General features: G+C 49.0%; 1 protein-coding gene across 3 annotated transcripts; it reads right to left on the bottom strand.

The window, feature by feature from the left end:
- Window positions 1-1,701: 1,701 nt before the first annotated feature.
- FKBP6 (FKBP prolyl isomerase family member 6 (inactive)) lies at window positions 1,702-23,976 on the bottom strand. 3 transcript variants are annotated; one of them, XM_027125483.1, is made up of 9 exons: window positions 23,898-23,976; window positions 23,563-23,680; window positions 23,128-23,217; window positions 22,147-22,349; window positions 20,784-20,903; window positions 17,524-17,718; window positions 17,289-17,398; window positions 16,015-16,107; window positions 1,702-2,180 (listed from the first exon to the last, which is right to left on the bottom strand). In XM_027125483.1, the coding sequence occupies exons 1-8, from the start codon at window positions 23,952-23,954 to the stop codon at window positions 16,017-16,019; spliced, it is 984 nt and encodes a 327-aa protein (XP_026981284.1). In that variant the 5' UTR covers window positions 23,955-23,976; the 3' UTR covers window positions 1,702-2,180; window positions 16,015-16,016. The 3 variants fall into 3 exon arrangements, with proteins under 3 accessions (XP_026981284.1, XP_026981283.1, XP_026981285.1); XM_027125482.1 differs by having other exon boundaries at window positions 1,706-2,180; window positions 23,775-23,976; XM_027125484.1 differs by lacking the exons at window positions 1,702-2,180; window positions 23,128-23,217; window positions 23,898-23,976 and adding an exon at window positions 23,775-23,831 and having other exon boundaries at window positions 15,675-16,107.
- Window positions 23,977-25,945: the final 1,969 nt, after the last annotated feature.

The following is a 25,945-nucleotide window of genomic DNA, read 5'->3' as shown; positions in this document are numbered from 1 at the left end:
CAAAAACATGAGTGCCCTGTGTGCAAATGCAAACACACAGGCTTTTTTGCTTAACTGATGCTTTGGATTAAGTCTGACTCCTCACTGTTATGATGTCATTATCATGACCGGGTTGACCAAAGCGATTAGAGAGGTCAAGGTAAGCTTCTTAATGAGGTCAGGAGAGAAGGAGCCAAGTAAAGAGCCCAGCCCTTCCCTGCAGCCAGCCTGGCTCCTGAGCCAGAGAGAGAGAGAGAATAGAAGTCTCCAGGGTTGCTGTTCACCTGGGGAGGAGTCTGCAGGGCTCCCCAGGGCCCAAAGGAGGGTGTGATTTCTCAGCCCGACACAAACACAGCTCTCCGTGATCCATCCCGTCTGTCTGCCTGAGTGACATCCACGCAAAGACTCATTTTCGCAAATGTGCAGATGCACAGGTGGGTCACCTCTGGGCCTCTGCTCCTGCCATGCTCTCTGCCTGCCTGCAGCGGCCCTTCAGGCTCCTTCTTTGTCACAAGTCACCTGCCTGCAGAGCCTCTCTGCCTCGCCAGCTGTGCTGAGGACTGACCACACTTGCTGCCTTTTCCTCTTGGAGGACAGGGGCCCAGGAGTTGGGCCCCAATGCCCAGCCAGACCAGTCTTATGGAGCGACCATGTGAAGCAGCTGGGTCGAGAGAGAGGCCTAGAGCCGTCCCAAAAGGTCTCCACCCCAGCCAGGGCCCTTCCAGCCCCCAGCCCAGGGCACTTGCTGCTGCCGCCCAGGCGGGCTGGCCTGGAAGCATAGAGCAGGTTTTGTCGCCACCTATTGCCCGGTTTGCTCAGCAAAAGTCAGCCAGGGCCTCAGGCCTTGTCTTGAGGGAAAAGAGCCCAAACCCTCTTTAGAAGACAGCAACCGGCCTGGGGGGCGAGTGGGGAGAGGTCCCTGACCACCTCGCAGAAAGGCCCCCCCCCCCACGCTAGAAGCGCTCCAGCTCGGCCCTAACTGGGTGACCCGGGCCGAGACCTTCCACCCTAGGCCGCAGCCACGGCTCTTAAGTGAGATGGGAAGTTGTCGGTGAGGGTCCAGGAGGGGACAGCAAGGCTCGCAGAGGGTTGAGCACCGCGGCTGGGTGGGGACGACCAAGCCCTCTGGGAGCCAGAGGCCTTTCCAAGCCAAGCGCTGCCGGCTGTGAGGCAGGAGAGGCAGCGATTTACATCCCAGCTCTAACGGGGAGAGCCTGGAGGCCCTGGGGCAGTGTCTTACTCTCTCTAGGCCAGCTTGTTCCTTCCCTGGTAAGTGCAGGGCCACTGCTCACCTCCCAGGATTGTGGCAAGAACGAGCTGCAGCGATGCTGTGAGGGCCCCGGGCTGCCCCTCAGGTGGCAGCTGTCATCACCCAGCACCACACTGTCCAAGACACCACGGGGAGGCTGGCTTTATAACACCTCAAACACACACGTTTTGCAAGACCCGAGGTGCACAAAAGTGCAGGAGGACTGGCTGGCTCCCAGGTTTCCAATTAACTGTCTTGAAACAGCTTCCCAGAGAAGGGAGCAGATTTCAAGGGAACCCCAAACCCAAATGCACAAGCGTTTCACCCTTAGGTCAATCAAAAAGAACTGCTCTGGCTCCAGCAAAACAAACCCAACTCCACTCACTGATCCAACTGGTCTCAACGAATGGCTGTCCCTCTACCCTACCTACTGACTTTATAAGTTTAATTGAATTCACACAATTTACACTGGATTTTGCAAGGACAAGGAAGTCTTTTATTTGCTTACAACAAAAACATCTGTAACATAATTCTCTCTCCTCAAAACTGAGAGCCCTACAAAAATACACAAAGCCATCTCTATTTGTATTTACCCAGAGACATGAGCAGCGGGAAGGGGGTTGGGACTGGAGAAAAACCAAGGACTTATTCTATTTGAGAAAACAAGAAACTGCCTTTAAAAAACAGCATTTTTCTACTTGTCAGTAGCTACCCTTTCCCCTCCTCTGTATGAAAACGTGAAACAGAAAACAGCACCTGTGAAAACACCTCAGCAGCAGTGTCAGAGATGAGGCAGTGGCCTCGGGCTGCAGAATCCCAGCCCCTCTTCCAAGCAGGTCACTGCCACACAGTCTGCTCTGAGGAGTTCCTTCCAGAAAGCTCCCTCGCCACCCCCCATAACGATGGAGAACTGGGCAGCCTCTCTTCTCTTGCTTGTAGTTAGCTGAGGAATCTAGAAATCAAACACAGCAGTTAGAAACACAATGGGACTCAGACCTCCCAGAGGGGCACCAAAGCCAGTCCCGGGTCTGCAGTCAGGGACAGACGCCATTGCTGCAAGGCCCCTAGGGGGTGGGTCCGGGGAAATGGTGACCAATTAATACGGTGGCTTTGAAACTTCAAATCAAGAACACAGTCTCAGAAAACCAGACTAGAAGGGACCCTGAGACCATCCAGTTTAAGTTCATTGTTCGGATGAGGCCCCAGAATAGATGCCTAATTCCTGAAGGCAGGCAGAGCTTTTTCATTCATCAGCCTTTCTCAACTGTTCCACAAGGACTAACACTTCCTCCACCATTCAAAGACACGAAAAGCACCCCCGAAGAGCCAGAAGTACAGCAGCTGCTTTCAATGGGACACACAAAACCCGTGACACACACCAGACAGCGTGAAGCACTTCGGGATGTAACCAGACAAGAAGCCTGGACGGGCCTCGCCAGGCAGTTCCACAGGACGACTGGCTTCACCACACAGACAGGTAACGTGGGCGCTGACGGAAGAGACACAGTGTGATACTTTTTCCAGAGCCAAGAGACCCAAATGGACTCTTTCTGGCTCTGTGATCCTGGACAAGTAATACCTCCTGTTCCTTACCTATAAAATGTGCCGGATAGTGTGTACTTCACCGGGCTGTCACAAGACCAGTGTGACACTGTCTGAGGGCAGGAACACCGTGAAAGCTAGTATGACAGCCCATCGATGGCTCTGTGGTGCTGGCTCTGAGGCGCTGCCCGCCCCCCACCCCCTCCCCAGAGCCCAACGCCGGCCCCAGAGCCACGAAAAATGCTGGTTGGTACACAGGGGTGGGTGCTGGCTGATGCGCCATCCCAGCCTGGTGCCCTGGTGTGAGCAGCTGTCTGGGCCATGTTGTGTGTGTCCAGGAGGTGGGGGTCAGAGTAAGAACACATCCTTCACTCCCATCTTGCTGAACAGCAGTTTCTGAGTCGGGGGAGAGACCTGCCCTGAGACATTCCTCCCAACCCAACCCCTGGGCAGAAGCGGGCGGGCTCAGTGCAGGCAGGAGGGCGGGCCAGTGCTGCCTCAAGATGGCCATCTTGCTTCTCATTTAAATCTACCATGAAGGGTGCTTTTCTGTGCCCCTAAGCCTTCTTGGCTGGCCTTTATAACAAATCACAGAAAACCATGGCACCAGTGAAATGCGATGGACAAACCTCAGAGTCGCCACCTCCTGGGACTCTCTTTAGTGGGATAAAGAGATGAATAAACCAAAGCACATAACTGCTGTGAAGAAAAATCGGCAGGCTATTGGGATGCAGAATGATGCAGGTTGTTGTTTAACATAAAGTAACCGGAGAGATCTCTGAGCGGGGGTCATTTAAGTAGACAGAGCTCTGAACAGTCAGAAGGGCTTTCCAGGTTGGAGGAACATCGATGCAAAGGCCCAGAGTCAAGAACACGACTGGAGTGTGTGAGAGGCACCAGGAAGCCAGTGTGGCCAGGGTGGAGTGAACGCAGGGAAGAAAGACGGGAAGGGGCCCCGTCACAGGGGCCACAGAGGCATTAAAAGGTGAGTCACTGGAGCTTCTGAACAGAGAAATGACTTTGAAAAAAGATGATTCTGGCTGCTCCGTGGAAGACACTGCGGGGCTTAAGAACCATGGCAGGAAGAGCAGCCCCTTGGCCTGGGCCAGTGCTTACACTGCCCTGCCCGACAGGCCAAGGTGAGGTCGTGACGTGGTGCCCGTTTCCTAGTCCAGGCACTCGAAAGCTGGCAGCTTCACTCTTCATTTTGCAGCACCTCACTCCCCACTCATTTCCCATTTATTCCTCTGCAAACCCACACTGCCAACAAGTCCAACTATTGTAAGACCAGCACACTGGAGAGGGCCACCGTGGGCTCCAGCTGACAGTCCACTCACGTGCTCGCCTAGAAGGAAGGCTACCCCAGCCGCTGAGGTGGAGGCATCTGCTGTGCTGTCAGCATCCAGGAGAGGAGGGGATGGGGCAGAGCCAGAGCAGCTAGATGGGGCCCCGGCCACACCGGATGCAGGAGGGCAGACACAGCAGACGCACTCTCCTGTCCAACCCCACGCAAAGTCATGGAGAAACAATGGGGTCTTGTGATGATGTGTGATGCAATCACACTGAGAAATGTCCAGCCTTGGGGCCAAAACCAACCTGACATGCCCTCTGATCACCTGGAACTGCTGTCCAGCTTGAGTTCCAACAGTAGTTGTAGTGCTCAGGCCCAGAACCTACTGATGAACCAAGACAGAGCTCCAGCCACAGAATCAGTAAGGAGAGAGGGAGGCCCATGGGACCACTGACTAATTCCACTACTATATGCCAACTTCGTTATAAAAACACACAGACTCGTTCTAGCATTAATGTGAAGAATGAATTTACCCTATATAGGTTTAAACTCTTTGATCAGGGTATTACAAATGGTATTTTAAGTCAATAAGCAGAAGGTTTGGGTACAACTGTTTAGACATTTGATTAAAAATAAAGTTAGAGGGACTTCCCTAGCAGTCCAGTGGTTAGGACTTCGCCTTCCAATGCAGGGGGTGCGGGTTCGATCCCTGGTTGGGGAGCTAAGATCCCACATGCCTCGGGGCCAAAAAGCCAAAACATAAAACAGCAGCAATATTGTAACAAATTCAATAAAGGCTTTAAAAATGGAAAAACAAATAAATAAAGTTAGATCCCTACTTCAAATTAAGGATGTAAATAAACTGCTGATATCATAAAGATTTAAACATAATAAGTAAAACTATTAGATGGAAACATGACATTACTTCTAAGTTAAGTAGTGGAAATGCAGATAAATGAGATGCTGAACTTTACTAGTGATCAACGAAACACATTAAAACATCAAAAAGGTATAATGAGGCCCTTCCCACAGGTATCCTCACTTCCTGAAATCCTTTCAACAGAAACAGAAGTACCAATATCCTAAGCACTCGAATCTGGGAAGAGCCTATTGCCTCTGCCCGCCCAGCTGGGAGCCCCAGGCTATCAACGTGGTCTCGCTCAGGTTCCCTCTGCCCCTCCTCCTGGAGCTCTTGGGCTCTCCTTTTGCTTTTTTCTCCAAGTCCTCGGTCCCCCCAGATTCCTCCCTCTTGAGCATCAAGCAGCCTGAGGAAAACAGAGAACTCCTGTTAACCTGTGAAGAACAAATTTAGTTTCCTTTTGCCTCAAATTCTCCTACTGAGTTTAAAAGTCTTTCATTACAGAATGTCCTATGTATGCATTTGCTTAGGGAAGGAACATGTTCTTCTGTGTTAGAGGAACTCTGCTGCTCTCGCAAAGCAACCAATTAAAATTGCACAATATTTCTGGACTCCCCTGGTGGCGCAGTGGTTAAGAATCCGCCTGCCAGTGCAGGGAACATGGGTTCGATCCCTGGTCCTGGAAGATCCCACATGCTGCGGAGCAACTAAGCCCGTGCACCACAACTACTGAAGCCCACTCACTCTAGGGTCTGCGTGCCGCAACTACTGAGCCTGCGTGCTGCAACAACTGAAGTCCACATGCCAAGAGCCTGTGCTTCACAATAAGAGAAGCCGCCGCAATGAGAAGCCCGCTCACCACAACGAAGAGTAGCCCCCGCTCGCCGCAACTAGAGAAAGCCCGTGCACAGCAACGAAGACCTGATGCAGCCAAAAAAAAAAAAAACACAGTATTTCTATCCCTGCCGCTAAGATTCAATATTATAAACCATAATAAGAAGTCAAAGGGTAAAAAAAGCTTATCTTTGTGACAGGAAGGCATTTGATAACAATCTTTCCTGACAGAAGCCTTTAGTATAAAAACATTTCCTTAACATGGTAAAAAGAAGAATATATCTCAACTGAAAGTCCGCATCATGCTGAGCAGTGTAGCAGCAACAGGTCACCCACTATGGTCACGAAAGATGCGGTGCTGAGCCGTCACCACCATCTAACACTGTTCTGGAAGCACTCAGCCCACATGGTGAGATGGGCTCTGAATAAAATAAGAGAAGGTGAGAAGGAGAAAACAAAGTTACCATTACTTGTATATGATGATCATATGCCTAGAGTATCCAGGGAAGCAACTGACATTTTAATAACTATCAAAATGAAAAATTCAGAAAGGTGTTTGGTTACAGAGAAACAGGCAATTTATAGAAAGGACATGTGACTGTAAACATGTGAAAAGATGCCTGATCAGGGACACGCCAATTCTGATAACAAGATCCCATTTTGGATGCGCCAAACGGGCAAAGATTAAGACATTTAACAATACAAATGATGGCAAAGCTATGGAATGGAATCTCAGACACTACCAAAGGGCATGTAAAGTGGTATAAACACTTGAGAGGTCAATTTAGTGATTCCTAGTTCAGCTGAAGATATACATGCTACCACCCAGTGACACGACATTTAAATAAATACCATAGAAAACTCAGGTGTGGGGATAACTATGTCATCTCCTGTCTATCTACCTATCCATCCATCTATCTATCAATCACTGTTAAGAATATGATGATTCTTTCCTAGGATGGAATGCTACTGGGTCTTTTTTTTTTAATGAGGTAGTTCTTTGTGCGCTAACCTAGAAAACATCCAAATTGCATTATGGTACAAGATGTATAATTCTATTTGTGGGGAAGATTACATTGACACCCACAACCCTTTTTTTTTTTTTTTTTTTGCGGTACGCGGGCCTCTCACTGTTGTGGCCTCTCCTGCTGTGGAGCACAGGCTCCGGATGCACAGGCTCAGCGGCCATGGCTCATGGGCCCAGCCGCTCCGCGGCATGTGGGATCCTCCCGGACCAGGTCACGAACCTGTGTCCCCTGCATCGGCAGGCAGACTCTCAACCACTGTGCCACCAGGGAAGCCCGACACCCACAATCTTGAATATTCATAAAAACCTTTAGGGAGGGACACATATGAAACATCAGTGGTTGCCTCTAGGGAGTAGGTTTGGGGACTGGGAGGTTTTATTCTCCGCTCTTTGGGTTAAAACTATAAGCAGGTAGCATTTTTATAATTTAAATTAAAATATGACAAAAAGTTATGGGGTGGGGTGTGGTAGAGGAAACAGAACAGCAGAATGCTGATAACTCAGACTGTCATGGTGTTCTTTCTAAACCTGCATAGGTTTGAAAATGTCCATAATAAAAAGTTTAATAATCATCAATGAAAAAGAAAACCCAATCTAGTCTGTGCCCCATGAAATGACTGTAGAAATAAACCCTGTATTCAATATTCACTGAGCACAAACATGTGCCCGGGAATGCAGGTGGGTAGGGAGAGCCTCCAAGATCAGACGCTGGGATTTTATGAGGTTCAGTCAGCTGAATTTTCAAATTGAAACCGATAAAAAGAAACACTTTAGCATAAATGAAAATGCATCAAAACAGAAAAGTTCAAATTTCATTTTGAAAATCCAATACTCATTGCACACTGAGGTGCAGAAGGCGGAGAGAAAAGCCATCGTGTGCCCAGGGCTCAAGGAGAGCTCAGCCAGGAGACCCTCAAAACAAAGGAAGTCAGACTCAGGCAGAGAACACAGACAAAGGTCCAGCAGGGCAGACTCCAGCTGAATACATTAATACTAAACAAGCCGCTTCTGAAGAGAGTGCAGCCCAGGCCTGGGGAAAAGGCACAGTCACTGTGAAACAGAAACTCAAGCAATGATATGATAGGTGTCCACAACAGTGGCACAAAATAATGGGCAGTAATCAAAGAAGAGTGTGAAAATGTAACAGAGAAGATGGAGAAGTGATGTAATCCTGGAACCAGGAGCCGGAGGCTGCAGAGCCTGGGATGTTTATGTTTGAAACCCGAGGACAAAGAGCCAAGGATCAGGGCAGGGTAAGCGGAGTTCCCACGGTGTCCGCACCAGCCCTGCCCATCCGCAGCCCTGGCCTAGAGCCCTTCCCTCCAGGCTTGCAACAGTGAACCAGAGTGAGCAAGCAGACACGAACAGCATCTGTGAGAAACCTCTAGAATAGTCGGTCTTCACCTTTTATGGGTCATACAGCCCTTTGAAAAAACTGGTGAGAGGATTTCCCTGGTGGCACAGTAGTTAAGAATCCACCTGCCAACGCAAGGGACATGGGTTCAATCCCTGGTCAGGGAAGATCCCACATGCCGCAGAGCAACTAAGCCCGTGCGCTGCAACTACTGAGCCTGCGCTCTAGAGCCCGCGAGCCACAACTACTGAGCCCACGTGCCACAACTGCTGAAACCCGTGCGCTCTAGAGCCCGTGCTCCGCAACAAGAGAAGCCACTGCAGTGAGAAGCCCGTGCACCACAACGAAGAGTAGCCCCCGCTCGCCGCAACTAGAGAAAGCCCGCACACGGCAACAAAGACCCAGCGCAGCCAAAAAAAAAGCAAACAAAACAAACAAAAAAACTGGTGAGAGCTATGGATCCCACTTCAAATCCCAGAAAATGCACAAATGCTGCACATTAAGGTGAAGATTCCTAGGCTCTCCCTGAAGCCATTTAACTAGTTCTCTTTCTCAAAACACATTACTTAATCGGAATAACCTAGTCTGGGTATCTCAAACATCCAACTGGGGGAAAATAATTTTACAAGGAGCCTGAGCCCACTCACACAGTCTGTGATGTGATGTGCTGGCCACCTCACCAGCTGGCTGTGTCCTCTGGCTTGTCTGGTTCTCCATCCTGCCCTTCCTCCTCCCGCCACCGTGCCTGGCAACCTTTCAAAGCCAGCCCTCGCTGCTGCGCCCACCTTCTTCTGCCTGTCCCCGCCTTGGCCCTGGCCTAGGGTCTGCTCCACACTGACTCTCCCTGCTGCAGTCCCCTCAGCCTCCCTGGTGCCCTCCCCACCCCCAGCCGGCTACGCCTCTCTACTTCTCACCACTGGCGTGAGGCCGGAGTCACTGTGTGTCCCCTCCCTGCTGGGAACACACATCAGGCTCTCTGAGTGGTCCCCTGAAGCCCACACTTTTTAGCTTTAAACTGAACCAGAGAGCACCCCCAGGCCTCTGCCCTGACTTGCGGGTGGCCTAGGACTCACAGCACACTTCCTCTGATGACAACTGTCAGAGTTCACAGCCATCAGGTGCCACAGTGCCATGGTGAAGACAACAGAAGACAAGGTCAAAGAGGGGTCAGAAGTGCCACCCAACTGCCACCCTTGTTTCAAAACAAGGTTTACATTATTCAACATGTTTCTAACTCCCATCCACCTGCTCTCTTCTCTGGTTCAGACTCCCAGCTTAACCTCCCACTCGTCCTCCTGGCTCCCAGCCTCTCTTCTCAGTTCCATGTTGGTGCTCCCAGGGTCCATCCTTGGCCCACGGCCTTCCCCTCTCTACACCTCCTCCTGGGTGACTTCCTCACATTCCTGGACTTTAGCACCCTGCATATACTCGTGGCTGCCACGTGCTCTCCAGCCAGACCTCCTCTCTGACCCCCACACTCAGTCAACTTCCTGCCGGCTACCTTCACCTGGACGTCCTACAGGTACCTCAAGTTTCTCAAGCCACAAAAAAAATACCTGCCCCAAGCCTCCTTCCGTTGTTAATGCCTCCAGGGACCCAGCTATCAAAGCTGAAAATCTGGAGATCATTCTTGATTCTTTCCCTCATCCCAACACCAAACCATGTGATTCTGCCACCTAAAAGAGTCTCTCTCTCTGCACCCTGCTCCCCACATCCACATTCAGGCCCTCATCTGCTGGCTGAGAGGTTGGCTGTGACTGTCTCCTGGTTCTGGTCCTTTCCCCTTATACCATTATTCCCCCAGCCACCAGTGGGATGACCGCAAGAGAGGAAATGTTCCAAGGAAGGCTGTTATGATTATCTTATTTGGGACAGAAGGGACTAAGTGGAGAACACTTAGGATGTATGGTTCTGAGTTATCTTTAAAGAGATCTGTGGTTCCCAGTATGTGGTGATACATAGAGGGTATGATAGAATAATGGCCGCCCCCCAAAGGTGTCTACCTCTTAATTCACAGAACCTGTGACTATGTCACCATATGTGGCAAAAGGGAGTTTGTGATTAAATTAAAGATCTTGAGATGGGAGAGTATCCTGGATCATTTGGGTGGGCCCGATGCATTCAGAAGGATTCTGAGGGAGACGGGAAGGTCAGAGTCAGAGAAGAAAACATGACTACAGAAGCAGAGGGGAGGGAGGGACTGAGAGAGAGAGAGATGCTGACCAGGGCAGGAGGGTATGGTAGTTTGCAGGTGCTATGCTACCGGCTTTGAAGATGGAGGAAGGGACCGCTAGCCAAGGGATGCAAGCAGCCTCTCCAGGCCATTTGTTACAGCCGCGGTAGGAAACTAGCGCAGAGGAATTTTCTTACACTCATGGCTATCACATGCAGCTCACCAAAAATCATCATCATCATCATCACCAAGCCCTGTGATGTGTCGGGATGCCAAAAAGAATTAAAGAGCCAAGGCCCGCATCTGTCTCTCAGCCTTTTCTGTTCAGACTGTGCCAGTGACCATGGTGTGGATGATGCAGACCACATCCCTGTGGACACACCCTTGTCCTCTGTGCTACAGATGATCTGTGCTCATTCCCTTTGTCTAACAGATCTGAAAACCCTTCTCTGGGTTCTTGAGACTCTGAGGCTCATCCCCGTTCATCTCGGCTTCACCCTGGGTCTGGGATGCTCTGTCCGGGCCCTCAAAGGGCAGTCAGGAGAACCAAACTAAGACTCCCCATCCTCTGCCTCAAGTGTCTCAAGGCACTAAGAGGCTTACTACATGTTAATTCCTCATTACTCAGGCTCACTTCTTTCACTATTTGCCTGTACCCTTATTTACCTAAATCAGGGTCTGGCTTACATAGGCCTGGAGACAAGGCTTATTCATAATTAGGTAATTATGAGTCCAAAAAATTAAAAACAACTGAGCCAACATCTGACAGGAGAAAGAGGTACAGGGTGACCTTAAAGATCTAATCGCTTCATCCTACAGGTGACAAGACTGAAGCCCAGAGGGTTTAGATGACTTGGCTGATGTCACAGAAAGCAAACTGAGACTGAGAATCCAAAGTTCCCGTTTTTCAGCCCCATAAGGAAAGGTAATGGCACTTCAGTAATCACTGACTTGAAGATTAGAGAAAGGAACCTAGTTATCGCCTGACATGTAATTAGCCCTCATTGATACCTCACCTGCTAAGAGCACAGAAGTAAATCTCAGTAGGCAGCAGGTTTGGGGCCTGTTAACAGCTGCCAGGAGAGGCTGCAGAGAGGTGAACGGGCCAAAGAAGCTCTACGAGCGGAAACGTTTCCCAGCAAGGGGTAAAATGAAGAGGTGCCAACCTAAGGGAGTTATTTATAGTCACACAACAAAGGGGTGACTTCAATGACACCCCTGAGCTGGGAGAAAAGGCATTTCACAGATTTCCTAAACATCAAGAGACTGTGTCTAACAGTTTGCCTGGAAAACAGCACGGCCCTCATCTGAGAACAAGAGGATGCCTGCCTGGCCCTGTTACTCTTGAGAAAATACATCTCCATTTGGAGGAGAAAAAAAAGTGGAGATACAGGGAAAGTCAGTCAGAATTAATATATAAAATCATAAAAATACACTTAAGCAAGTTATTATTTGTTCAGGATTCAGACGAGTCTAACTGGAGGCATGAAATATCTTTATAGCCTCAATAGCAGGTTTGAGAGTTTCTCCTTAATCCCTTTGGGAAGAATGGGATCAAACAGATTCTCCGTCTGGATCTGGTCACATACCGTGAGGGATGATGCTCTGCTCCTAGGGTTTCCGGGCAACTGACTGGTGCGGGCCGGACACAGGAAGGCTATTTTGGAACAAGGGAACCCCTGACCCCAGAGGACCCCTCGAGCCTCGGCACGGAGCTCTGTGGGGCTTGCTGCTCCGGGGCTCACTCTGGCCAACATTCTGAACCAGGACTAAACGAATCCCAGAATCTCATCAACTACAGGAATGGACTCTCCACAGCTCGGCCTTTATTTCTACCTGAGCCTCCTGGGGGCTGCTTTGACTTCCCAGAAAACACTTTTTATGAAGTCCGTTAGGATACTCTTTCCCTGAGGCTGGCCAAGCAACACGGCTCAATCCTCTTAATTCGATAGCCCAAAGGCTTCAGCTTCTCTTAAGTATGGAAAAGCAGAGAAGAGGGAGGAAATTCCTAAACACCTAAGAAAGGAATAAAAAATCCCTGAGCAACCAGTGAAAATGCTCCAGCTGAAGAAAGAAGCTGAATATATTCAAAGCCTCAGGTATCACCTGGGGGTTACATTTCAAATCAAATGAAAATGGTCACAGTCGTTTACACACACGCAAACAGGGAAAGGGTCTAATTCTCTGAGCTTTATTCCTTCCCCAATCTGTAAAACGGAGATAATTTCTCCCTCAGAAAAATGTTGGGAAGATTAAATGGGCTTATGGACATTACGGAGCACTGTGGACGTGGAATGATGCTCAGACTCCAGAAAGAACTGTTAGGAAACCCATTACCCCTGAGCTCTCCTGCCCACTCATTACAGACCTCCGCTACTCCCACAGGTCAAGTGTAAGCATAATGTGACTTCCAGAGACCACACAGAAAACAGCGATACATGTAAATATATAAGTACTCAGAACAACTAGAAGAAAATATGTGACATTTAGTGAACATCCTTCGCATGAAAAAGGGTTCTTACACAACAATGAAGAAAAGACCTAAGAGTGATCAAAGGATATCAATAGGAAATTTGCATAAAGAATATACGGGGCCAATAAGTATGCAAGAAGATGCTCAACTTCGCTAGAAATTGAGAATATACAAATTAAAATAATACAGAACTTGTACCCCCTATTTTAGCGGGGGGAAATCCACCCAAGGAAAATCTGGGAAGCTAGTATAGGAGTTGGTGCCCAATGCAAAGCCCCTCCCTGTGGTATTTAAGGATCTTAAAGCATTTCAGTCAGCTCCCATCTGTTCAGCCTTAAGAAGGATGAGTCGAAAAGCCCTGCCCAGGTGACAGAGCTCCTGGTCAACTTTCCTTACTGTTTCATTCTTATATGTGAATAAGCAACCGAGAAACACCAACCATTTGTGGAAAGTCTACAACACGGAAAAGAAAAAAGTCAAAGCAAAGGAACAGAAAAATAAGCAGTTGAGAGAATAAAAGAAAGTGTGCAAGAGTGGTCCTTATCTTTTAGAGATACACAGGGAAATCCTTTTGGATGAAATGATATGATAACTGGGACTCCACACCCTCCAAACCAGGCCAGAGCCCTGCTTCAAGATTTTTCAAACTGGAGTTATAGTTGGTTCAGGAAGAGGAGGGAGGTGTGGGTAAGGAATACCCCTCTCCAATAGAAATGCTGTGTAAATGGGTGCCTGGGCATTCCTTAGGGCAGGAGAGAATGAAGCAAAGATGAGACTGATTCCCTGGGGCCCACAGTCTCTACCTGCCCGACTACTGACTGTTCACCATCTCCTTGGATTCTGCGAGCTACCCCAGGATCCCCTCAGTAAACCTCTTTTTTAGTGGACACTAGTTAAAAATGGGTTTCTGTTACTGGCAATAACATGAGTCCTGACAGCCAATACAAGAGTCAGCCTGGAAGGTATGGTTTCAAAGAGGCTGGGCTAGCATTTCAGCTACTTCATATTTGATCCAACTAACATTTACTGAGTGTCAATCACATGCTAGGCATGGTTCCAGATGCTGCAAAATACAAAGGTAAGAAGGACATAGAGGTCTACTGATCTTAGAAAACTGCGTCTATCACCAGAGGCTTAGAGAATATAATCGAGGGAACTCTTGTTCTACCAGAAGTATCTAACATCTTTGAAGACAAGATGGAGACGAGTCAGTAGCATCTAACATCTTAGAAGACAAGTACACATTTTAAATGATCCTAGTTAGTTAAAACTAGTTGGCGACATAATCTAAAAACCTAGACATTTTAAGTGACTAAGTAGGCACAAGTACAACAGAAAAAAAGGGAGCAGCAAGACCAACGACGCAAAGGCCAAAACGTGTTACAACCTCAATGGCGGTGGGAGTCTGACGATCGTGGTCATTGCTGGTGATAAGACAAACTCGAGACTTAGGGATACCGCCGAAACCATCTAAGAATCAGCGGCTCCAAAGCGTCTGCCAGATGCAGAAAGCTGGGAAGTGAGGACAACAGAGAGGACACTTGTTTCCCTGCTGGGTTTTCCAAAGTCTGTTTCTAGGACAGACCTGGGAAGAATCAGATCTTCATTAAGTGGCAGAACATGCCAGCTCACAGCTCAAAACGTCTGGCAGAAAGCCACTGGGCGCCCACTTCTGGCGGACACTGACAGTCGCCAAACGAGAAAAGTCCTCGGGCTCACGTCTCAGCTCAGGAGACCTGCTAATACGCCAATGTCCCCGCAAGACCTGAAGGCCAAGGTCACAGGGTCACGGTCAGTGGTGACGGCGACGTTACGTCTGATACCGACTGGCTGTTTCTGACAGGGCAGAGACAAGAGTGTACAGATCACTTGCGAAAGCCCTGAGATGAATGGGCCTTTTCACTGCCTTCTTCTCTCAAGCCTCCTTTGTAGGGAGATGGAGGAGGCAACAAAGGAGAGATTTATCATCACGAGCCCGTCCAGCAGCTGTTTTCTTGTTGTCCCTTGTTTAACTTCTCTCAAGAGAGCAGAGCTATCTACCCAGCTAAGCAGGTGTTTAAGGCAGGTGATTTTGTTTCCATTAGTTTTCTGAAGTAACAGTAAACCAGACAAGAGGGTTATGTCATGTAGTTCTGGGGAAACCGCAACCCCGAGCAGCTAAACCCCGGGTGCAGCAGGACGGGGCGTGCCCACCCCCTGCTGCTCTGAAAACCTTCCGTCTCTAGTTCTCGGAATACTTGGAACTTAGCAGTCACCAACCGTTCCCACCCTCGACATGTGGATCGTCTTTAACAATGTGTTAGATGGAAGGTGAGGTTGGAGGCTTTCAGGTTTTGGGGAGAAACCAGATTAAGAAAAGCATTATCTTCAACACCCAGATAAACCATTGCATTAATAACTATACTCACAGCTTCACGTTCCACGCTCCTGTGAGGGAGGTGAACATATACCATGAACATTTCCGTTTTCAATTTTAGGCTTAAGGCTTCCCAAAGCTATGAATCTAACCTCCAGCCCTGGAGGGACCTCCCTCACTTCTGTGATCTTCTTTGAGAAGGCCCACAGCACGTGCCCTCCCCCTGCACCACAGCGGCCCATCAGCTCCAGGAAGGAGGGTTTCTCTCCTCACTGTAGGCAGCATTAGTCACTGGGGGCCGAGGAGAAGAGCCCACCTCCTCACACAGACGGCCCCCGGCTTACGATGATCTGACTCACGACTTCTCCACCTTATGATGGTACAAAAGCGATACACGTTCAGCAGAAATGGTACTTGAAATTCTGGATTTTGATCTTTTCCCGGCCTAGCAGCATGCGGTCCCAGTGGCTCCCTTGATGCCGGGCAGCAAGCCAGAGCTCCTGATCGGCCCCGCAATCACGAGGGTAAACAACCGACACGCTGACAGCCGTTCTGAACCCAGACAACCACTCTGGTTCAACTTTCAGTACAGTGTTCAATAAACTGCATGAGACAGTCGACACTCTATTATATAATAAAACCAGGCTTTCTTTGGGCTGCTTTGGCCCACCTGTAGGCTAACGTCAGCGTTCTGAGCACGGTTAAGACCAGTGAGGCTAAGTTAGGGTGTTCTGGGAGGTTAGATGTATTAAATGCATTGTTGACTTATGATATTTTTACCTTACAATGGGTTTATTGGGACATAACCCCACCGTTACAGGGAAGACCTGTACTAGACAAAATCCTGAAGCTTTTCATGCATCAGCCCTTTCCTTACCTTTAGTTTTCTCCTACTGTAGAGCCATGTTCACCAGGAGCAAACATTCGGTGACACATTTCTTTCTCTTTACCCAGGTAATCGCTGTAGTAGCTGTCGGGAGAAATACACAGTAGTTAGAGAAGGGCTGTCTCTGTGGGAGGTGACACCTGGTGGCTGGAATTCTCCACTCAGGTCCAGAAACACCAAAACTTCAACAGGCCTTAAATCGAATCAGGAGTGAGTGGAAGCAATGCTGGGGGGTGGGGGGTGGGGGGGTAGGGGAGGCTCCCGAGGGCTGTTCAGGAAGTCCTTGGACAAAAAGCGCACCGTCTGCAAAGATGGCAGCCTCGAAGGCCGGGAACCGCTGTCAGTGAGGCTGCCCAGCAGAGTCCTGCCGAGCAACACCTCACACTCAGAGACCTCAAACTTACCTTGAGATTTTCCTGCTAAAGAACGGTCAGACTCCAAAATTTCTACACCTAACTTGACAGGATATTTATAAATACCAGAAAGGAAATTGCTAGAAAGTGTTAAAGGCCTGAAATGCAAACAATCGGATCCAAATAAGAGGTACACACACCTCAGACCATTTTTAATGGCAAGAAAGCTTTAACTAGCAATCTGGATTAAACATTTAAAAATGTTAACAGGAGTAGAAAAATCTCACCAATACAGAGGAACCAAAGAGCATCAAACAAACAAACAAACAAACCCAGTGGTTATAATATGAAGTGATGGAATTATCGGTGATTAACTATGTTGAAATTTTCAAAGTTTTCTACAATGAACATGTAGCTTCTGCAATCAGAAAAGTTAGATTACTTCAAGGTTGGTATCCACATCACCTGAGTAAAAAGAGCGTCACCCTAGGGTATGACTAGACCTGAAAGAGCCATTTCACATCAAACCAGGATCTGCAGTCAGTTGAGAACAGCAGTCCTCAGTTGGTGGCGAGTAGGGAAGAATATCTGAAGAACACTGCCCTTTCTGCAAGTCACACTGGCCGCCTCTTTAAGGTGCTTACTTCTGGGGCAGGACAGGGAGGCAGGCGATGGTCCAGGCATGTGTGGTTTGGAGGTCTGTCCTACAGCCGTCCTCCCTTCTGCCCCTCCACGGCCTGGGAGCTGTGGGTCAGAGTGCCGAGCACTTCACAAAGCCAGCTCTAGGGGGCGCTGCCTCCCAGCACAAGCCTGGCAACATCAAACAGGCCTACACCCGAGCGGGCAGGCCAGAGTGGCAGCCACACCACACGTTCCTTCCTCTGTTTGCACTCCTGCAAACACAGGTCTCACCTGGCCAGTTTCTTCAGCTCGTTATTGATGTCGTGATTGAAGGGCTGTTCCTTCTGGGCTCGGACTAGAAAATCCCGGGCCTTCTGATACTCAGTCATGAGGAGGCAGGCCTGTCAAAAGGACAAAATTTTAAAAGCACACTTTAGGAAAGACAGCACTTCTGCAGTGCCCAAGCTGAACACCACTGCTGCCTTTCTTCGGGCATTCATTCCCAAGTCCCTGCCCTCCAACTCACCTGTCCACATCGGAAGAGGGCCTTGGTGTTCTTTTGGTCAATGACTAGAGCCTGCTCTCCATAGCGCAGGGCCATGGTGGGTCGCTCCAGCTTCAGGTACGTAAAGGACAGGTTAAGGAGAACAAGCAGCTTGGCAGTCTCCACCAGGAGCTGCTCTTCAGCGGGTGCTGATCGCCGGTGGAGAAGCAACAAGGCCTGTGGAGAAGGAAGACAGGAGGTCAAGAGAAGGTGGTCTTATATATAGCAAACCCTAAGAACACACACACACATACACACAATTAGTGCTAAAAAGTGAGTTCAGCAAAGTTGCAGGACACAAGATCAATATATGAGAGTTAGTTGTATTTCTTTACTCTTGCAATAAATAATCCAAAAACGAAATTAAGAAAACAACTCCATTTATAACAGCATCAAAAAGAATGAAATAAGTGGCAATAAATTTAAAGTGTAACACTTGTAGACTGAAAACTATAAAACATTGTTGAAAGAAATTAAAGAAGATCTAAATAAATGGAAAGACATCTCATGTTCACAGATCAGAAGACTTAATACTGTTAAAATGGCAAGAGTGCCCAAATTGTTCTACATTTTCAATGCAACCACTACCAAAATTTGCAAAAATGGACAAGCGGATCTGAAAATTCATATGGAAATTCAAGAGATCCTGAATAGCCAAAAACATTAAAAAAAAGAAAGAACGAAGTTGTAAGACTCATACTCTCTAATTTCAAAACTTATTAATTACCAAGCCAGTGTGATACCCATAAGGACAGACATATAGATCAGTGGAAGAGAACCAACAATGCAGATTGAGAATCCAGAAACAAACCTATATACATCTAGAGTCAACTGATTTTCAACAGGGTGCCACACCATTCAATGGAGAAAGAGCAGTCTTTTCAACAAATGGTGCTATGATAAACGGATGTCAACATGCAAAAGAATGAAGCTGGATTCCTACCTCAGACAGCATACAACAATTCACTCAAAATGGACCACAGACTTAAATCTAAGAGCTCAACTGTAAGACTCTTAGAAGAAAACACTGGTGTAAATCTTTGTGGTCTTAGATTAATAATGACACTGAAAGCACAAATATCTAAAGAATAAATAAACTGGACTTCATCAAAATTAAAAGCTCTTGTGCTTCAAAAGCCACTATCAAGAAAGTGAATGAAGAAAATGACTGAAGGCTGACTGGTGTTTAAGAAAAATTACTATAGGGACTTCCCCTGGTGGTGCAGTGGTTAAGAGTGTGCCTGCCAATGCAGGGGACACTGGTTCGAGCCCTCGTCTGGGAAGATCCCACACGCCACGGAGCAACTAAGCCCGTGTGCCACAACTACTGAGCCTGTGCTCTAAAGCCCACAAGCCACAACTACTGAAGCCTGTGTGCCTAGAACCCACGCTCCGCAACGAGAAGCCACTGCAATAAGAAGCCTGCGCACCGTATCGAAGACTAGCCCCTACTCGCTGCAACTAGAGAAAGCCCGCGTGCAGCAACGCAGACCCTATGCAGCCAAAAATAAATAAATAAAATAAATTTAAAAAGTGTATATATGTCAATCCCCATCTCCCAATTCATAAAAAAAAGATATATGCACCTTACGTTCATTGCAGCATTATTTACAGTAGCCAAGATATGGAAGCAACGTAAGTGCCCCAAAATAGATGAATGGATAAAGAAAATGTGGTATATATACACAATGGAATATTATTCAGCCGTAAAATAGAACGAAATCTTGCCATCTGCGACAACACGGATGGACCTAGAAGGTATTATGCTAAGTGAAATAAGTCAGAGAAAGACAACGTCTATTGGTATTTCCCTCCTCTTCTAACAGAGCCTCCATTTCATTCAAAGCAGTAATGTACTAATTAAACCACACTTCCCAGCTTCTAATACATACACAGCTAAGGGCAAATGGACATTAACCACGGGTCTGGCCAATGAGATATAAAGAGAAGCTGGGGTAGGAGGAATTCTGGAAAGCTCTTAATATAAATAAACACACCAGACTCTTCTCCCTTCCCTTCTTCCTGCCCAGATGAGCACATGATGCTGCAGGTTGAACTACCATCTTGGGGGAAAAAAAAAACAACAAAAACACGCTTAAGGGCAGCTGAGCAGAGAGACCTATGGAACCTGAATCCCTGATGGCTTTGTGGAACTGCTATGCCAGGCTTTGACTGCCTCCTTTCTTTCTTTAAATTTTATTTATTTATTTATTTTTGGCTGCGTTGGGTCTTTGTTGCCGTACATGGGCTTTCTCTAGTTGCGGCGAGCGGGGGCTACTCTTCGTTGCGGTGTGCGGGCTTCTCATTGTGGTGGCTTCTCTGGTTGTGGAGCACGCGCTCTATGGTGTGCGGGATTCAGTAGTTGCAAAACACGGGCTCAGTACTTGTGGCGCACGGGCTCTAGAGCGCAGGCTCAGTAGTTGTGGCACATGGGCTTTGTTGCTCCGCAGCATGTGGGATCTTCCCAGGCCAGGGCTTGAACCCAGGTCCCCTGCATTGGCAGGCAGATTCTTAACCACTGCGCCACCAAGGAAGCCCTGACTGCCTCCCTTCTTATGTGAGAAATATTACGTCTCTAGTTTATTTGAAAAACTGTTTTTCAGGATTCTGTGGTTTACAACTGAATGCAAATCCTGAATGTTTAGTGTCACTATGCAAGTGAGACAAAAATCAGAATGCCCCTAAACTCTATCCTGTTTGCCTCTAGCACTTAGGGTGCAAAGTTTGGCACACAGAAAGTGTTTATAGTATTTGCTGAATGCATCGCAAGGCCAACAGTGAATTCCTGTCAGCAAAACCTCCACAGGAAGCCAAATCACAATCAGAAGCTTGGTGAGAATGGAGTCACAATTAGATGAATCTCCACTGTCAGAGAAACGTGAAATGAAGATGGCAAATGGGGTGGAGAAGTCAGTAGGTAGAGAACCCTGAACTAGAAAGAGAATTTTAAAAACTTTTTTTATTGAGAAACACACACAGTTAAGTACAAAAGTAAGCATCCAGCTCAGTGGATTTTCACAGTCTGAACACACCCACGCAGTCACATCCAGACCCATAACCAGACATCACCGGCTCCCCACACCCTGTGTCCCCTCGCCTAGCCTCCAGCCCTCTGCATGCGGAGTTTTAAGCAAGATGTTTCTTAACGGCTGTACGTGAGGAGTAGGGACAGAGACAAAAGTCTGTACCTTTTAAAGAAGGAAGTTTCCAGGGTCTAAACCTGTACCTTAAAGCAGTCTTACCCGTTTATATCTCACTTTGGCATCATAGAAACGATTTTGGCGGAAAAGGTAGTTGCCAAACTCCCGTTCAGTAGCTGCCACTTTTAGGACCTTCTGAAGTGGAAACTGATCCTGTTGCTCCTGAGGATCAAAGACAAGGACACCAGCAAGGAATCTGAACGCCACAATGCCAGTGTCGTTACAGCTGTCAGTTCTGCTCCTTTAGGTTAGGAACCTCTGTTCACTGCCACGTGTGTGCCGAGCACGGGGCTAGGTGGCTCTGCAGAAGTCACCTCTGTGAATCCCAACAGAAGCCACGGCAGGTCAGTGCCATTACTGCTCCTGTTCTACAGACTAGAGCCAAAATGAAGTCTACTAGTTTAGTCCTACCCAGAGATGCTCCCTAAAGAAGCAGTTTCTCATAGAATTAGAAACTGATGGAATTTGTCAAGCACAGAAGTCACGTATCAGGACAACCACTCATCCAGCAAGCATTTAACAGGTCTTGGTCCGCCCAGGGCCCTTCTGGTCTTTCTGGCAATGAGGCTCTACCCTTGGTACACGTGAGAATCACCTGTAGAGCCTCTTTTTAAATAGATGTCCTAGCCCCGTCCCCAAAGATTCTAAATCAGTACATGAGAGTTAGGACCCAGGTTATCTGCAAGAACCTCTGCTTTGTGGAAAGATGAGAAAAAGGTAATAACTCTCACTTGAGGTGGTGACAGTTTAGCTGGGGAGATGTCATATACAGATGTGAACCTGGGGTGGACATCTAAGGCCACATGTATAGCCAGGGTGAGACACCGTAACAAGGAGTGCATGTGACTGCTGACGATCAAAAGCCTTGTCTCTACGGGATGAGTTAAGTGAAAGGCTACAAAGGAGAGGCAATTTTTAAGTTATGAAGACAGAGGCCATCTGTCCCAGTTTGCCTGGGATTGTCCCGGTTTACACCCAATGTCCTGGTATCCCATCTGGTTAATAGTACCTCTCACTCTCAAGGGTCCTGGGTTGGACAATAAATTATATGATCACCTTAGTTATGAGCTATCAGTGCTCGACTTGCTGGGAACCAAACAGTGTTGAGAAACAAATGTTTCTTGTCTTTCAGGGAGAATTGGCAAACAGTGACTGAAAGGTCAGTTCAGCCTGGTGGTCCATAACAAACCCTTGGCCTAGCACATGTACCCACACACAAGAGCCAGCAGAACTAAGACAGACGCATACTAACAAGTGGCGGGACACTCCCCCGCTCCCCACCGCCAGGCGGGAGGCTGGGGCGGAATCTGGGGCTGAGGATCTTCAGCAGGGCAGGATAATTACCCAAAACACAAACCCATCCCAACTCTCTGTCAAGTGCTGACATCTGTGCTCCAGAACTTACGGCTGAGAGGACACAAAACTTGTCTGACTCAGCAGAATCCAGGAAGTCAAGCAGCTCGATCTCAAACAAGACGGTAGCGTTTGGGGGGATCAGGGGAGGACAGCCCAGCATTCCGTAAGCGTAGGTCGGTTTGAACAGAAACCTGGCCACCTCTCCTCTCCGCATGCTCAGAAGGCCCAGCTCCATGCCCCAAAGTGTGATATCTGGAAGAAGGGACGAAAAATACATGGCGGAAGCTTGCCCAGTATCCTGTCCCAGTGCTATCCATTTCCTCCCCCTTCACGTCCACATCTCTCCACAAGTATCCCAAGCCTTCTGCACTGTGGTCCCAACTCACTTCTCAGCCTTGTTTCCCCCCCACCCCCAGACTCTAACTCCTCCAGGCTCTGCAGCATTCTGGCCTCTACGTCTCTGTTCACGCAGTTCCTTCTTCCTGCAATGTTGTCCTCCTCCCCCAAGGCCCAGCTTCTACCTTGAGTGAACCCTTCTTCAAACTTCAGGGCTCATTTCAAATGCCCCCTCTACCATGAAGTCTTCCCAGCTGGAATTAACTGTGCCTTCATTAAGCACTCCCATAAAACACTGCTTATGCCTCCCAGGAGCTCCATGAGGTTAGTTGTCTGGAGTGTGTCAATCTCCACCATACTGGCCCCAGCCTTTCTAATCATCTGAGTACATCTTCTCTGTTCACTCTGCCTTGTAAAAGAGTCATTCAATAGATTTGTACTTAGTAAATTAACAAAGAAGAATGCAGCACCCCATGTTTAAGTCAGGATGCAAAGGTTACCTTCCTTGCCAGGCAGGCCATCTCCCAAATACCTCAGTCTCGGGGGAATGTGGAAGACAACGTTTAGCAAAACCCTGCCTCAGAAAAACCAACTTGAAGACTCAGTTCTCTGGACAGCTTTCCAGTCCTAGGGCGCTGCCCTGCATCAGCTCCCCAAGCTGCGGCATCTTTTCCAGCTCCTTTTCTGAACTTACCCTCTCCAAGTTTCATGAGCCGAGGGGTTTTCCTAAAGCAATTGGAATCAAAAGGCTTGTCCATGTGCTCCAGATACCCAGAATATTTCACTAGGACAGAAAAAAGAGACAGTGGGAGGAAAACGGACCAAAGGCACTCACACCTCCACATCTCATCTCTTTGTCACACAAAAGCAATGTGAGCACCAGATACCCTTAAACTGCGCCACACCCTGAGCGATAGGAGAAACCTTCGCTCAACGTCTGGATGCCGGCCCTCTGGCCCTGAGGTTGAAGAGCTGGGCTGCGGGGCCTCCTAGAGCCCCTTGTTCACAGTGGTCTCACACTAAGCGGTAGTGAGTTCCCTCGCTTATCCCTTAAAACCCGAGGAACTGCCAGCACTAGGGCATCGCCAGCCTCTCAAGGGCAGACGGCACCCAGGGCCGCACGACATACCGAGCACCGAAGCGTCTGGTGTCACCAACTCTCCAGAACCCTCTCGGATGACATCCTTCAGCACGCCCCGGTCCCCGGAAAGGTCCAGCATCCTTTGACTTAACCGCTGGTACCGAGACTTGTGGGGAATGAAACAGAAGATCTCAGAGTCCTCAGCTGACACCCGACTCCGGCGGCCCCGGCTCCTGACTCCCCAGCGCCCGGGCCCTCACCTGGCTGGAGGCGTCGTCCCTTTGCAGGACTCCCGGGCTCCGGGTGCTGCCCCCCATCTCCGCGCGGCCTTCCTCTCGATTCCGCTGTCTTCTCCCAGCGGAGACTCGGCCTCCCCTTTTTACCCTGCCGTCCGCACCCCACGGCAGCAATCCGTTCAGGGACCGCGAGGAGGCGCTCATTGCTCCACTCCAACCGCAGCCAACCGCCTGCGGGCCCACGCCGGGGCTGGGTGCTGGGGAGTGGGTGCTGGGGGCTGGACCACGCGCCAGGGGATGGCCGGCAGGGCACGTGACAGGGCACGTGGTGGGGCGCAAGGAGCTTGATCCCGCGCGAGTTGAGGGCTCGCAGGGCATGATGGGAAACGTAGTGAGGACCCACGGAGCATGACGGGGCACGTGGAGCGTAACTGGGCACATTATGGGGGTGTGCAGAGCAAGATCAGGCATCCGGTGAGGACGCGAAGATCATGACGGGGGCCCGTGGCAGGGGCGTGTGGTGGCACGTGGCGAAGGCGCAAGGAATGGGACACGCAGGTGGTGAGGAGCAGCAGTGGGGCACATGATGGCCAAGCTGTGGGCACGTGGCCGGCAGAACACGCTGGTGGGGACAAGGCCCCAGAGACGGTGGGCTGCTGGAGGGGTCAGGCCTCACAGCCGTGGGTTATTTCTACCCTCCGTCCTTCTCCATCGCATTCAGGGGAAACGTAGACGCAGACAGGACTTTAAAGTGAAACTGCCCAGTTCCCGAGAAAACAAGGTGATGGCCCTCACCTTCACAGCACCGGAGCTGCAAAATCTGCAGCACCTGCGCTCTTGTGGAGCAAAGGAAGAATAGCCCTGGATTCCATCCCCTCCAGCCTGTCCCCTGCGTCCTTCCACTCTTGCCAAACCGAGGACTGGACGCCTTTGGCTATTCTCTTTCTCCTGCACCTGCCTTGCCTCGACTACAGATCATTTCCTTCCGCTTATATGTGCCCCCAGATACCCTGCCTTAAAACTAACACGCCTCCCTTTGTCCCAAATGTCCCCCGCTGCAACAGGTGGTCTCATTCCTACTCTCTGCGGGAAAAACTTCTCAAAAGGGTTGCTGCAAAGGCTTTCTCGGCTATTCTGTCAACACCTCCTTACCCTCCATTTTCTTTTCAACTCACTTCAATACCACTTTCCCCTGTTCCACGCCACCATTCTTCTGTCGTTGCCAAATCCGTCAGACGCCTCTTTGTCCGCAGGTTACTGGACTCTTGTCAGCATTTGATGAAGCTGACCTGACTGACCTTTAAATGCTTTTCTTCTCTTGGCTTCTGTATTTAGTTTTCTTTCCCTCTTGCAATAGAGGACCACAAAACTAGCTGTTTAAAGCAACACCTATTTATTGTCTCACGGTTCTGTGCGTTAGAAGTCTGACACCAGTCTCACTGGGCTAAGATCAAGGCATCAGCCTCGCTGGAGGCTCTGGGGAAGAATCCACTTGAAAGCCCATTCAGTTTGTTGGCAGATGCAGGTCTCGGCCTGAGGTCCCCAGGTCCTTGCTGTCAGCCAGCAGTGACCCTTAGCTTTTAGAGGCTACTCTGTGGTCCTTGCACGTGGGCCCCTACATCTCAGAGTCAGCAACAGCATGCCAATTCCTTCTCAGGCTTGGAGGGAATATTATCTGATTAATATTCTTATAGGCTTTCCTCCTCTTCTGCTGCATCTCCCTCTGAGTCCAGACAGGGGAAGTTCTCTACTGTTAAAAGGTCATGTGATTAGATTGGACCCACCCAGATAATTCAGCTCCATGACTGTAATTACATCTTCAAAGTCCCTTTTGCCGTGTAAGGTAGCGTATTCACAGATTCCAGGAATTAGGGCATGGGTATCTTTGGGGGACCATTCTGCCTGCCACACCTTCCTGGTCACCATATCCTCCTGATTTTCCTCCTACCTGTCTGGCTGTCCCTTCTCAGTCATCCTTCTCTTCCTGACCTCTAAACATTAGCAACCTCAGGGCCCTGTCTGTGGACCCCTGCCCTTCTCTATTCCCAGTCCCTGAGAGAGCCCAACCATTCCCAGGTTTAAGTATGTGATATACCAGGACAGCCTAGAGCCTCCCCTGGGAACCAGAGCTCTAGGTGCCTGTGTCCAATTGACTTTTTCAGTGGTTCTCAAAGTGTAGTCCCCAGACTAGCAGC

This window comes from Aethalodelphis obliquidens, unplaced genomic scaffold, assembly GCF_003676395.1.
Source record: "Aethalodelphis obliquidens isolate GAN/ISIS:26980383/991018 unplaced genomic scaffold, ASM367639v1 scaffold30, whole genome shotgun sequence".
NCBI classification, from domain to species: domain Eukaryota; kingdom Metazoa; phylum Chordata; class Mammalia; order Artiodactyla; family Delphinidae; genus Aethalodelphis; species Aethalodelphis obliquidens.
Note: the sequence above shows the minus strand (reverse complement) of the source record. Positions and strands in the feature narration are given on the sequence as shown.

Bases quoted from the DNA above. Each gene is read 5' to 3' on its own strand.
- FKBP6 (XM_027125482.1), bottom strand. From the start codon at position 23,954: ATGAGCGCCTCCTCGCGGTCCCTGAACGGATTGCTGCCGTGGGGTGCG. The intron at 23,218-23,562 runs GTATGTCGTGCG...TTTCTGTCCTAG, and splicing joins ACCAGACGCTTCGGTGCTCG to TGAAATATTCTGGGTATCTG. The intron at 16,108-17,288 runs GTGAGACCTGTG...TTCTCCCGACAG, and splicing joins GAGCTGAAGAAACTGGCCAG to CTACTACAGCGATTACCTGG.